The sequence below is a fragment of the Manacus candei genome, unplaced genomic scaffold (assembly GCF_025592945.1).
Source record: "Manacus candei isolate 608988 ecotype Guabito, Panama unplaced genomic scaffold, ASM2559294v1 h1tg000022l, whole genome shotgun sequence".
Classification (NCBI taxonomy): domain Eukaryota; kingdom Metazoa; phylum Chordata; class Aves; order Passeriformes; family Pipridae; genus Manacus; species Manacus candei.
In genome coordinates this window covers 3443849-3457473 of record NW_026138070.1, presented here as the reverse complement: position 1 = coordinate 3457473, position 13625 = coordinate 3443849, and the positions used below count along the sequence as shown (strand labels likewise).

General features: G+C 49.7%; 1 protein-coding gene across 1 annotated transcript; it reads left to right on the top strand.

Moving 5' to 3' along the window:
* Positions 1 to 195: 195 nt before the first annotated feature.
* Positions 196 to 12864, top strand: DRAXIN (dorsal inhibitory axon guidance protein). The gene is made up of 7 exons (XM_051786237.1): positions 196 to 431; positions 6708 to 7189; positions 8478 to 8665; positions 9035 to 9146; positions 9504 to 9593; positions 9814 to 9903; positions 11838 to 12864. The coding sequence occupies exons 2-7, from the start codon at positions 6730 to 6732 to the stop codon at positions 11948 to 11950; spliced, it is 1053 nt and encodes a 350-aa protein (XP_051642197.1). The 5' UTR covers positions 196 to 431; positions 6708 to 6729; the 3' UTR covers positions 11951 to 12864.
* Positions 12865 to 13625: the final 761 nt, after the last annotated feature.

The following is a 13625-nucleotide window of genomic DNA, read 5'->3' as shown; positions in this document are numbered from 1 at the left end:
CGCCCCGGGGCTGCCCCGCCTTTGTCTCCGTCCTTTGTCTGCCCCGTCCGTGCCCGGGGCAGGCACTGCTGCTGCCACCAGCACCCTGCGCTCCCGCACCTCCTCCTCCTCGGCGCTGGGCACCCCCGCGCCCTGCAGCCCCCCCTGCACCCTCCCGCAGCCCCCCGCACGCCCGGAGCCCCTCCCAGCCCCACCTCCTCCCGCACCATGCACCCCAGTCCCCCGGGATTCCCGGCGTCCCCGGTTCCTCTCCACATTCCCCCACTGCCTTCCCCCTGTCTCCTCCTCCTCTTGCTCCTGCTCCTCCTGCTCTCGGGTTTGAACACCCGCTGCCCCCGGCAGAACTGCCTCCCCTCCGCTGCTCGCACAGCCCTGCCCTGCCCTGCCCTGCCCTGCCTGCCGGGCTCCGCCAGCCCCGGACCTGCGGACAGGTAAGGCAGCGCTGCCCGCGCCGCGCTCCCCGAGCCCCGGGGCCGGCGGGGGATGCTCCGCCGAAACCGATCCCCTTCTGCCTTCGCGGGGGCTGCGAAGCAGTGCGGGGGCACTTTCCCACTTTCCGTGCGCCCCGGAGGAGACAAAGAGCGGGGTTTTCGGGGACCGCCGGTGCTGCCGCCGCCGGGACGCGCGCGGTGCCCCGGTCGTGGCGGCATCGCCCGGCGGTGCGAGCGAGCACCGATCCCGGACAGCGCCGGTGCCGGGGCGCGGTGCCTCTGGCCAGCCCTATTGTCACCGTGCCGGGAGCGGGCTCCGGGCTCTCCCGCTGCCGCCCGGGTCCCTCAGCGCCCGGTGCAGCGCAGGGTCACTGCTACTTCGGGGAGTCCTGCAAGCCCCCTCCCGAGATGGCTCTGCCCTTCCCTGGGAGCGAAGTCGCCTCGGACAGAGGCACCGTCCCTCTCGCAGGGGCTGAGCCCCTCGCACACGCCACGGGCATGTCCCGGCTCCGGCCAGAGCTGCCGAGGGGCGAAGGAAGCTTTTCCCACGGAGTCATTGTACTTGCGGAGCCGTGCGCTGCCAGGCACCGAGCCCCTGGGCACCCGCGGGTTGTTCTCTGCTCTTCCTCTGTTGATAAAAGTGAGATCTCATTTCTGAATTAAATCAGTTTGGCACCAGTTAATGGCTTATTACAGTTGGTAATTCATCACGTAGGATTTAAGTGACACTTATCCAATTCACACCTGAAGTCTTCCGTCAACTGGAGGGTTTAATGGAAGTGGTTTTGTATTCCCATCTCCTCTCCCTTGCAGAAGGAGGTATTAATTCTACACATTTGTTTCAAAGTGAGAATGTTCATGCAAGGAAAAACGTTGAAAGCACAGCCCAACTGTTCTGCCAGTCAGGACACATCCACGTCTCCCCCCAGAGAAGATCAGGGCAAATCTGCCCCCATTCTTCCCTGTCACACTGGCAGGGGCTTTCCGGCCGGGTGAGCAATGACCTTTGCTATTGATTGTGTCCCATTTGTCACCAGGCATTGTGCATGAAACTGGAGAGTCTTCTCTGCCGTGCTGACAGCCAGCGACTATATCTTGGATGCTAATCTCAGGCTCATTGCTATTTTAATCTCATTATTGGGTAGAGTAGACTCTGATAGCAGGTCGCCTGTGATGGCTATGTCAGCCACTCCTTGGAGTCCCAGAGGAAGCAGAGCAGAGGGTACTGCATATTCATTCATGTGCCCCTCTTCCCCTTCAATGCAGTGGCTTGCTGGGCTGCTCTGTCCCTGGAGGATGTTGTGCTGGGAAGCTCTCAGGGCAGGTTGGGAAGAGGCTCGGGAGAAGGGGTGGCACGGCTGTGGTTGAAGGTGAGGGGCACCTGAAGGTGCCCAGTGTCCATCAGAGCCGGGGTGCTGGAGCTCAGCAGTGACTTAGTGACTAGCTCACAAGCTGAGCTGCAGGAGAGGGAGTTCCCTGGGCCGTGCTGTGTGAACAAGTCACTTCTGTCCTGATTAGGAGGGCAGAGAGCCAGAGCTGACCAGTGAGGGGAGTCCCAGCTCCAGCCCTTCAACTGATGTTGAGTGAATCACATTTCAAGTGGTCATGGATATGAATGACCCCAGGGAGATTTTTCTGAAGGCACAAGGGCACCTACAGCTACCCCTTAACCACCTGCAAGCCCGAATCTCTCTGTTCTGTCTCTTGTACCAGTAGTGTGTTAGTGAATTGGCCCCTTTCTACAATGGAGTGCTGTTTGGGGATGGCAGGAAGGGAGGGAAAACAACACAGGCAAAGGAAAGCAGATGTTTCAAAGGGTGGGGACAATATTCAAGTAACCTAAATATCAGCAGAGGGGAAATCTCTCACACTACAGTCATGAAGGACAAAGAAACTGCGGAGTCAGGCAAATATGAAAGGCAAAGTAAGGAGGAAAGGTGACAATAGATACAGGAAACCTAAGAAAGGAGGGCAGCTCTGAAGAGGAACCCAAAAGGACTGGAGATCTGTGAGCAGGGAATTCTGCAGTTCTGACATCCCAACGATGTCTGTACCAGCAGGGGAAAAAAATTCCCTATAATTGAGTATGCAAGAAGTGTTGGAGAGAATAAAAGTGTTACTACTTTTGCCCTGGGGAGGAAAAGAGAAGGGTGAATGTAAGATTACCTGCCTACTTTGGGGGAGCCTAGAAAGCTGGAAGGGAGCCTTTAGAAAATGGGAAGGTCTCTTGGCAGATTGTTTATGAAGCTTCCCAGCATTTGCCTCCAGAAACAGAAAAACAGATGGAAAGAGACCCAGCAGGGAAGTGAAATCTCATTTATCTGCACAATGCCATCCTCCTGGCTCCAGCCAGCTCTCTGCATGTCAGCTACCATAGAGCCTACCCCGTCCATTCTGCTCCAGGCCTTCCCAAGCCCATCCATCACCCTTTGGCTTCTTGTTTACAGGCAGCCTGGCACACGAAGCTGGGTTTATTGTCTGTCATCCCTGCCACACAGGCACATACACGCAACACCCATGTAGATGCACACACACTCAGTCTATTGCTGCAGCTTGGGATTGTCTGGAGTCCAGGAAATCTTTATGCACGTCTGCCAAAGACTGAGCTTATCGGAGCCAAAAAGAAATCTGGCCCAGCATACGTGCTTGGGTCTAGCTTGGTTCAGCCCTTGAGCATACAAACTGCATCATTTGCAGTCTGGGGTGCTAAAGGATCTTGACAGTCTCTCAGTTCAAGGGTTTTGTTCCTCTTGGCTGTGACATGAAGAACATATGTGAGAAGTTAAAGCTATGGCTGTCAGGTATAACGTGAGATACATGAATGAAGGTGGATCATCTGATGTTGCTGCTTTGTGAAATACAGAACAAATGCAGCAGGGGCAGTTTCAGAGCCTATTTCAGAGCCAAGGTGACACAACTGTATTTATAGGGAGAAAACATGCCTGAGTTTCTTTGTACCTTCTCAGTACATGACTGCCTTGCAGGATTATGAGCAGAGGGCAGAGGAATAGCAATGGTATCAGTGAGTCCAGAGAAAGACTTCCCACAGAGAAAGTTACTCAATATGCAAAAAAAGCCCCTTATTTCCCTTACAGGATTGTAACCATCCACTACTAACCCAAAATGGATCAGAAATAGTGGCTGAGACAGCACTGCAACTCAGTCCTGAGCCTGCACCCTGGACAGCTCTAAGGCCTTATCTTTGCTGTACAGGTGTTCTTGTGAGAAGGCAGATTTGCTGCCTCAGGTGGATTGTAATCCTGAGGGTCTATAAAAGAAGTGCAGGCATGGGGTAGAGCAAGGGAGATGTAGGTCTGGTGTAAAGAGCTATGGGGCAGTTTAACTTGGCAAGTACTTCAGCTATTTCCTTTACTAACATGTGAACCCTAAGAATAGGATGGGTTTTGGGCTTGTTGTAACGTGTCTCTTTGTTTATAGCAATTTAGGAAAGGCATCTCCTTACAAGGCCAGGCTTCTTTCTGCCTGACAGAATTTCACCTTTGCAGAAAAGGTGCACCACAGTGTGCTGTCACCTACATCAGCAAGCCCAGGGCTAGGTGGTCCTGCCAGAGGAGAGGGTGAACTTAACTTTGGTGCTCAGACATTAAGGACCCTCAGCACTGAAAACTAGGGATGCTGTTGTGTTATCTATCTGTGCCTGGAAGTGTGAATTTTACAGCCTTGGTAGGGTAAGAAAAATGAAGGAGGTAGGAAGAGGTTTCTGAAGTTAAAGGTAGATCATGGCATGGAAACAAGTGATTAAGGAGAGGGCCGAGACTCATTTGCCTTTAGCACAGCAGTGTTGCATTAACCCAAGGTACCCAAACTTAGCCATGCACCAGTTTGGTTTAGCAAACAGCTCAGATCTCCCCTGACAACAGTGTAATACAGGTATTTGTCTGCATTATTAATGCAAGATTCCCAGTGACAGAAACACAGCATGTCAACCTGCCCCTCTGCCAGTGCAGAGATGAGGCAATCCGTGTGCTCTAGCTGCACTTTCATCCTGTGTCATGCCAACAAGACAGCTGGGCAGCTTAAATAAATGCCCCCTACACTTGGAAACAGACCTTCTGTTTAACTGCCCTGCAGCATTAAGCTGCCTCCAAGCTCCTGCTGAAAACCAGAATGTGCAGCTTGTGTGTGTCAGGTTCACCATCAAAGGGCCCATGTCTGTGAGAGCGAGATTGGAGACACCCTCACCCTCTCTTTGCACTTGTTCTCTCCTCCTGGTATTTTGCCTGCAGATGAAAAGCTAAGATGCTCTTTCTGGCTCTTTGAGTTGTTCTGAGTGATGCCTTAATCCAGCTGGTTTGCTCTGGTTTTTAAAGAGAAAATCCTAGGAAAAGAAATGAAGACCCCATGGTCTGGAGAAAAAACAAATGACCCCATGCAGAGCCTGCATGTGGCTGGGTTGCTGTTTTTTCCATTGGTTTTGAAGCAGGACTTGATGTGCTTTGTTAATAGATTTAGCTGTCAGTCTGGTTTTCCTTTGTTCCAGGTAGCTGCCAATAAAATACTATTTCATAGTGTTATGCCTTCAGCAAATGAGCTTCCCAGCACCTCCTAAATCAAGCAGCAGTTTGTTGTCCTTTGTGACCAGTAGAAGAACCTGCTTTTCGGACACTGCATAAAGAAAAGGCCCCTGTCCTGCCTACCTCTTTCCAGGGGAGGACTGAACTGAAAACTTGCTCCCAGGCTCTGAGCAACAACAGAGAGGAATCTTGGAAAGGCAGAATTGGCTGGTGAATGTGTGAACAGGCTTTTTTTCAGTTAACAGGATAAAGGCATCTCCCTCTAAACTCACAAGATGCTCGCTGGGGCTGCTATCATGGCAGAGCTTTCACTCACAAAAGACTCAAAACACTCCACACCTGTCTCAGAGGTGCAAAGGAAGAGCCCAGGCTATTCTTAGGGTGTCTCCTGTCAGCTCCACAAAACGGCTCAGAGATTGGCCTCAGAGGTTGTTACCTGCCCTTCCCAGGTGACAATGGCTGATCAAACAGCCAAGCACCTGGAGAGGGAGTGCAAACCCTTGAAATTAAGCAGCAAAGTGGTTCACTGGGTGAACAGATGGAAATCGGGTGCAGGAAGGAAGGGGAGGAGGTTGAGTGAAAAACCATGGCTGTAACTCTGACAGTATTTCTCAAGTGTAAGCATGGGCCTGGTTTTTTGGCAGTCAGTGTTGCAGGGAACTTTGGCTTTAAGCATGTCTTCCTGCTGCCCAGAGTGAGAGGGACAGTCTGAGAAAGCTGCCCCAAAAGCAAAAGGCTGCCCTGGAAATGCTGCAAATCCCTTTCCCCTTTCTGTGGGAAATAACAGAGGAGAATGACTTAATTAGGGAATGCTCTGACTTGTGCAATGTCCCAAAGCCATGTCTTGTAACACAAACACAGGGATGAAGGAAGACCTTCAAAAATATGACAGTGAGAACAGTCTGCAGACACAGTGCTGAGGGACTTGGTCTCAATATTCTTTGGATTTAAATTACCCTCCCAGTGACAGCCTTGTCTGGTGGGGTGAAGTGTGACCTGTGCAGGGTCAAGGAGGGAAAGTGGGACAAACTAGAGAAACCTCAGTCTGCCTCCCTGCCTCTTGATCTTTAGACCAGCATTCCCTGCTCTGCTGACAGCAGATTTATTTCTCTGCTATGCCTTGAAGTATCAGCACAGAATTTTCAGCGCTTTTTCTTCCCTTGACCAATTTCAGCCACCCTGAAGCAGTGTGTGAGTGTGTGTGAATGTCTTTGGCTTGAGCTGCTCAGGGCTGTTGCTGGTCCTGCGAGGCCATCATCTGCCCCCAGTTTTGTTCATCTTGACATCTTCATTGCAAGGAAACCAGCTGTGAGGAGGGGCCAGTGCCAGCCAGGCCCAGGATGCCAACCTGGCAGCAAACAGCCCTGGCCAGACAGCTAATGCTGTGCCTGGGCTCAGGGACTGTGGCCAGCAGGAGCCAGCCCCCCCCAGCCCCTCAGATGGTGGGCTGTGAATGGGAGGGTAGGGGGGCTCGTGAGGAATCAAAGGGAAATGTCCTGCTGATTGATGGCCTCATTTGCACATGAAACTGGGACCTCTCAGCCCTGCAGGGCCTGCACGTGTGTCTCAGCTGCTGCAGCCATGGCTGGGAGAGAAGGGTAACCAAGGAGGGAATAACTCACTTCCAGCTCTGGATATATATAGTGTTTTTCATCTAAGTGTCCTAGGACTGAATCTTGATGGCCTTTACCCTTCCTAAACGTTGGTTGCTTATTTTTTTCCTTTTTTTTTTAAATTGCAGGTGAGGCAGAGCACCCAGGATTATGGCAACTTCTTCCACCTTCTTCTCTCCTTTCCTCTTCCTGTCCGCGCTGGTTCTTTCTGACATCAGTCTTGCAGTCTCCCTGAACCCTGGCACAAAGCTCAGAAATGTTCCAGAGAGCAACAACCACCTTCAAAACCAAGAGATGTGGCTGCAGCAGCCCAAAATTGGGCACCACCACAAGCATGGCCTGGCTAAGAAGGAGAGGGTCCATGCCATGCCTTCGAGAGGGCGACTGGCCGGGGAAGAGACCCTCAGGATGGGCAGTGGAGCGTCAGCAGTGGAGGAGCTGGTGACAGAGGGACAGCCAGCAGCCCTGAAACAGAACAAGGATGTGTTCCTGGGCTTTGAGTTGCCATATCCTGAGAGGGAGAACCAGTCCCCGGGCTCGGAGAGGGGGAAGAAGCAGAACCGGGAGCACCGGCGGAACAGCCGCAGGGACAGGCTGAAACACCACCGAGGTGTGTGAGCTCCGGGGGCTGGGGGGCACTGGGAGTGAGTGTCACTGCTGTGAGGGCAAGGACATGCAGCTGTGGCTGAGCCACATGGCTGTGTGGAGGGTGTGGGGTGTGTGCCTGCTCTGGGGAGAAATCTGCCAGACAAAAGAGGCACAAGAAAAAAGGAGAACTCCAGAACCAGAGGGTTTTAGTGCTGGCTGGTTTGCCTCACAGGGAGAGGACTCAGAGAGTCCCTGGGTCTCTCACTCAGAGAGTCCCTGGGTCTTGAGGGGTTGTTTTGGGGTGGCCTGCTTTGTTGGTTTTTTAATTTTTCTTTTTTAGTAAATGGTTCAAACATGTCCAAGCCGTGCTCAGTCTCTCCACTGACTTCAAAACATGACCAGAACTAGAAATAACACAATCCCCCCATTTCACTTGAAGACCAGTTTCTTCCCATCAGAGCTTGTATTCTTCTATGTTTATGCTGAAAAAAAAAATATAAATTTTGCCCATGTAAAATTGCACTAATGACTTTGAAATGTTGTTTGGTTTTGGCTGGGACTGCTTTCCTTTGCAGGTCAGGTTGTGGGTGTGTGTCTCTGTGGTATGCTCTGCTCAGTGTGGTAAATCTTGAGTTCAGTTAAAGCCAGGCAATTTATGTCAGTCTACACTGTGTGACAAGCTGGGTGTCACATCCCTGAGTTCCAGCTATCACTCCTCCCTACCTCAGTAAGAAGAGCTCTCTTGTTTTCTCAGGGGACTGACTAAATGACTCATGTTAAGCAATAAAGAGGAGTATGCAACAAAGCTGGTTTGAAGCAATATTTGCAGACTACAAACAGGTCTTGTTTCTTGGGTTTAACTTAAGGTCTGTATTTAAATTAATACTTATGAAAAACAGGGATAGGAGATAGGAATTTCAATTTAGGAGCTAAAATAACTCACTACTAACATCAAATAAGAACATATTCACAGGTATTTGCAGCAGCTTAATCCATTAGTTTAAAAATGGTGAAACAGGTACATTTTGCACTCTTGAGACCAGATGAAGACATCTTTTTCTTCTTAAGCAGGAGACAGACATGCTTTCAAGAAGGTGTGATTACATATGTCTTAAATGTATGAAAGTCAAGCTGCATATACTCTGGACCTGATCTATCACTTTAATAGCTCAGTACTCTGTTTTACACTGGCCTAAAGAGCAGCTCAGGGTTGTGGATGGATGAAATCTGAATTCCTTTGGCTCAAACCTATGGCACTCAGAGAAAAGGGATGAGAAAGCCAATGCTGCTGTGCCTGTTGCCCTCTGCAGGGAAGACTCCTGATGCTGGGCCGAGCTCCCTGTACAAGAAACCTGAAAGCTTTGAAGAACAGTTTCAGAACCTCCAGGCAGAGGAAGCTACAAGTCTGACTCCCACCGTGCTCCTCATCACTGCCCTGGACCAAGCTGTTTCCACGGAAGAGCCTCCTGTTCTTCCAGCCACCTCACCACGGTCACAGGTACAGCTGGTAACTGCTCTGTCCCTCCAAGCCCTGTCTGTCCCTCATCTCTCCATGTCCCTTGAGCTTCATGGACCAGAGAGGCCCTAGGAGCCCTTGGCTGCAGAGCCACCATATCCTGATGCTCCTTGATCGCCTTTTGTCCTCACAGAGAAGCAGTGGAAACTTCCCTCTTGGCTTCAGCTGCAGCAAGGGAGAGCTCTTCCCTTTTGAAAATGAGATGCCAAGAATTCCCGATGGACAAGGCAGGGGTGGAGGGGGAATCATAAGGCCTTTATAATGTCTAAAAGCACCACAAAAATCTGCAAAGACTTCAGTGTCACTCCAGAATTGTAACCCGTTGTCTGTCTGGTTTCTTGCGGTTTGCAGGCCCGCCTCAGGCAAGATGGGGATGTGATGCCCACCCTAGATATGGCACTCTTTGACTGGACAGATTATGAGGATCTCAAACCAGAAATGTGGCCATCTGCTAAAAAGAAAGGTGCTAAACCTCCCCATCCTCTTTCCCAAAAGTCACCCTTGTAAGGCTTGTCCCATGGTTAGTGTTCCCAGATGTGCTGAAGGACATGAGATCATAGTGGTGGGGAAAGAGAGAAGCAGCATAATGCTGATTGTGTTTTATGCTCAGTTTCAGAATGTTTCTCATTTTGGATGCATAGTTTGAGGGCAGAGGAAAAATGATAGATGGAGGGTTGAGAAAGAGGGAGGAGATTAGACTATGAAGGTTTAGAGTTCAAACTCTAGAAGTTTGAGGCTGTTTTTACCCTGGAACAATATACTCTCCAGAATGAAAACACCAGCGTGAAATTTTCTGTCAGCATCTGTTTCTTTTCCATAGAAAAGCGCCGCAGTAAGAGCCCCAGCAGTGGAAATGAAACTGTGACAGCTGAAGGGGAGCCATGTGATCACCACCTCGACTGCCTCCCAGGTCAGGATCGGCTTGGCAGAGGCATTTCTCCAAACATGGGATTGTTTGAAATGTATCCTGATTCCTGCTGCTGATGGGAAGTGTCACCAAGGGAAGGGCAGGGCTCTCCAGGCCGTTGTAGGAACAGATGATGCCTGTGTGATGGAGCTGTCAGGGGTGTCAGTACTCCCACAGGGAAGGGGGTACATGAGCTGTGCTGACCCTTGTCCCTGTGTTGCAGGCTCTTGCTGTGACCTGCGTGAGCACCTCTGCAAACCCCACAATCGAGGCCTTAACAACAAGTGTTACGATGACTGTATGTGCACTGAAGGTGAGTCCAGCTCTTTGCTCTCCCCCGTTGTAGTTGACAGCATTGACTTGGAATAATGGTTTGTATGTGAAAATAGGAGCTAAGCTCTGCTGCTCTTAGCTTAGCCTTTCCCTGCCACTGACTCACAGTGTGGCTGTTGAGTCATCTTGTTTTCCCTCATGAAAACAAAAATTAATCATATCTACAAACCTAACAGAAGCGGCCACAATACATTAACACTTCAGTGGTGCTTTCAAGTATCACAGGCTATAAAACCAGACTGTTTTGCATGACTTTGTGCCTAACGTGTCTTTCCCGAGATAATTTCAGCTGAGCTTGTAGCAATTTAGTAGATGTGGGAAGGACACAGGTGTTTGTTTCTTAAAGCTGTTTCTGAAGAACCCACAGCAGCCCTTGTTAGACAGGTGCATTACAAAGATGTTGAAAGGCACTCTTCTAGACTGAACATGGTTGAGGCAGCTCCAGGCACTGCGTCTTGTCTGCCAGGACAAAACTCTGGTTGCCAAGTTTTGTGACCAGTGATTTGACCAGGTCATTCACCTGTTTTTACCCAGTTAAACAGGCAGCTTCCCTGGAGCTGCAGTGTTAAATAGTCTTCACCTTGGCTGTGTTGTGTGACACCTGAAGGTCCTCGTCAGAGGTGCCCTTCTGATAGATTAGCCTGGAAAAGTGTTTCTGCAAGCCTAATGAGGGCTGCCCCAGGCCCTGCTTTATCCTTAAGCTAGTTATAAGTTGATGCCAAATGTGCATCCTCTGTAGCATTAAAAAGATCCCGAGAGATGGAAGATCCAGATAAGATAAGACAAGAGGCTTAGATAAGAACAGAGCTCTGATCTTGTGTGCTCTCCTTCTGGGAGGCCACACTGCCCTGGGGGGATTGGTAATGAGGGGCACAAACCCAACTTTGAGGTAGCTGGTCTCAGTGTAGCCCAGGGACATGCACTCCAAAAGGCTGCTCTGTGACCTGTGACATCCTCTGGCTCTCTGGTGTACAGCTGAGGACAGTTTTGGGCTGTCTCATTATACAAGCTATAAATCCCCAGCCTGCCCTGCTCTGGGGGTGCTGGCACTGTTGCTATCTGCTGCCTGCTCTGGAAGGTAAAAGAGCTGCAGTTTCAGCTCCTGCCAAGCCAAATGTCCAGATCCTGGGCTACTGAAAATCAGGGCTTTTGTGAGAATTATTTACCCACAGGCTGTACCCCTGTCTGGCCTAACTAGCTATGCATTCTGGTGTAACAAAGTCAGACAATAGACACCAAAAAATATATCTATTGGTGCCAGCAACCAATTAGTTACCCTGACCAGAGTCTTCCATTGCCTTCCACTGCCATGGGAGAATATGTACTCATGGTTTTTGCAAATAAAATGCCTTTTTTCCCCCTAGGATTCATCAATGCTATATCAGATAGCTTCCTTCAAACCCTGCACTTTGAGTCCAAACCAGACAAATTGAAGGAGATGAGCAGTGAGCTTTGGCTCAGACCTCCCAGTAATAGCACTTCAAAGTCTTTTCCCTCCTCTTTTGAAGCTTCAGGGAAATAAATAGCAAGGGGAGGTCCCAAGCTGTTGCTGCTGCACATTAAGTCTATAGTAATTTCCCAATGGAGAGATCACTTAGACAGTAATGGGAAGTAATAGGGGGAAACCAAGCAGGGCTTCCATAAAATCACTGGAAACAATTGGAATAATTCATTGGTATTTCAAGAAGCCAGTGAAACCTGCCTGAACCAATGAATCCCAAACCAGAACAGGGAGCCAAGCAGAATGCCAGGGCCCGGAGAGCAGTGCCCTGCCCGTGTGAGGCATTTCTCTGCCACCCCATCTGAGACAGCCCGGGGCCTGGCCCCAGTGCAGCAGGGTCTGTCAGAGGGCTGGTTGTGTGCTGTTCCTGCTGTATGAGCCCTGGTCCCTCTTCATTTGTGTCTTTTCCACAGGGCTCCGCTGTTACGCCAAATTCCACCGGAACCGAAGAGTGACCCGGAGGAAAGGGCGCTGTGTGGAGCCCGAGTCGGCCAACGGAGAGCAGGGATCTTTCATCAATGTTTAGGAGGGTGGGACTCCTGCCCGGAGGGTCGGGAGCTGGGCTCAAACTGTTCATACCTAGCAATGGGAATTAGAGGGAAAAGTTGAACAAATGACTGGAGCTGCAGGCTCTGGACATGCCAGGTTCCAGCTGGGCTGAAACTCGTGTTATTTATAAATAGAGTGGCCTCAGCCTTTTCCATAGCAGACTGCATTCCCCCTGCCTTCCCTCAGCACATTCGTGCCACTGAGTTGGGTCCCCCTCTCCCAGCTGGTAAGAAATGATCATTACTCCCGTTCTGATGGTCCTGGCAGGAACAGGCTCTGCAGTTTCCTCTCTTCCTCTCAAAGGAGTTAAGATGTGGAAGATTCTTCATGGCAAAAGAAATATGAGCTTAAACTTTACCCCTTAATTATTACTTGAGAATAAAGGTAGGTTGCCCTTAAGGATTGGAGGTTCCTAGAGGAGAGGAAACTTGTAGCCTCCAGATGGAATCAAAGATGGGAAATGGATGAGCAGGAACCTGGCTGTCTAGATGAGAGAGGATCCTCTGACAGAGCTCTTGCTCTCTCCCTTTTTCACTGCTTTAGACATATTCCCCAGCTGTTACACACTGCCACTTCCTACCTGTCATCTTTGGGACCATCCAGTCCCACTCCATCCTTCCTTCCTTTCTTGCTTCCAGAGAACCACCTGGTTTCTGCAAGGATGTGGCAAGACATCCCAGCCTGCAGCTCTCACTCATTTAGTTATCCTGCCAAGTCTGTTATTTTTAATTATTATTTTTAGGAGCTTTCTGGGGAAGTGATAGTTTTCCTAGTGAGCCAAAAATAAAGTTTTTGGTAACAGGAGATAGGGACAGGCTGTTCCATTGTAGTAAATCCTGTGACATGTTGCATGTGTGTTTCCATGATATGTAAATAAAGATATGATAGATATCCTTTGTGCAACTCTTTTGCTTCTTTGACTGCACACAAGGATGTGGCAGAAAAGCCAGTAAGGGAGCTGGTCAGCAGGTAGCACTGATGATATTAAGTAACCACAGAGCAATTGTGCTACTTGATAGAAAAATTTCTCTACCCAAGGTGGGGATCCAAGCTTCCCTCTGTCCTCACTCAAATTGCAGCTAACAGTTTCTGCCTGCTGTAGGCATCCAGATGTTTAAAACTTCTTTATATTAATACTTAATCGCTGACTTCAGTGATATATTGGAGCAACACAGGCTACCTGTGTTAAACTGCAGTAGTGTTAGTTGGTAAAAATGTTCTTTTCTACTGCTAACACTGCACTACCCTGACTTCTGGGGGGACACAGCTCTGTCATCTTCCATATTGAAGAACCTGGAGATGTACAGCACTTTCTGTAAGAATAGAAATATTAGTCCTGGTGCTGAACCCTCTTTACATAGCCTTCCTAAACCCCTCTGTGTTCCATTTAGGTAGGCAAACCTCCATTTTGCACTCCTGTTTATGCTGTAGTGTCACTCTGCATTGTGTATTCACTCAAAGGCTGCTAACATAATACTTTGCATCTCTAATGTAATGAGTGCCCAGTCATGGCTACAGAGAGGTGCTGTGAATACAACATCAGTTCTGACCTGCACTGCTAAAGGAGGAATTTGTACAGGAGCATTTGGGCAAAACCTACCACAGGGTTGCTTGTAGCTATTTAGATTTCTGCTTCCAGCACGACACTCAGC

What these genes read in the sequence shown, in the direction of transcription:
- DRAXIN (XM_051786237.1), top strand. Translation starts at nt 6,730, where the DNA reads ATGGCAACTTCTTCCACCTTCTTCTCTCCTTTCCTCTTCCTGTCCGCG. An exon ending in CAGGCTGAAACACCACCGAG is followed by an intron (nt 7,190 to 8,477) that starts GTGTGTGAGCTC and finishes TGCCCTCTGCAG; the next exon opens with GGAAGACTCCTGATGCTGGG. An exon ending in GCCATCTGCTAAAAAGAAAG is followed by an intron (nt 9,147 to 9,503) that starts GTGCTAAACCTC and finishes TCTTTTCCATAG; the next exon opens with AAAAGCGCCGCAGTAAGAGC.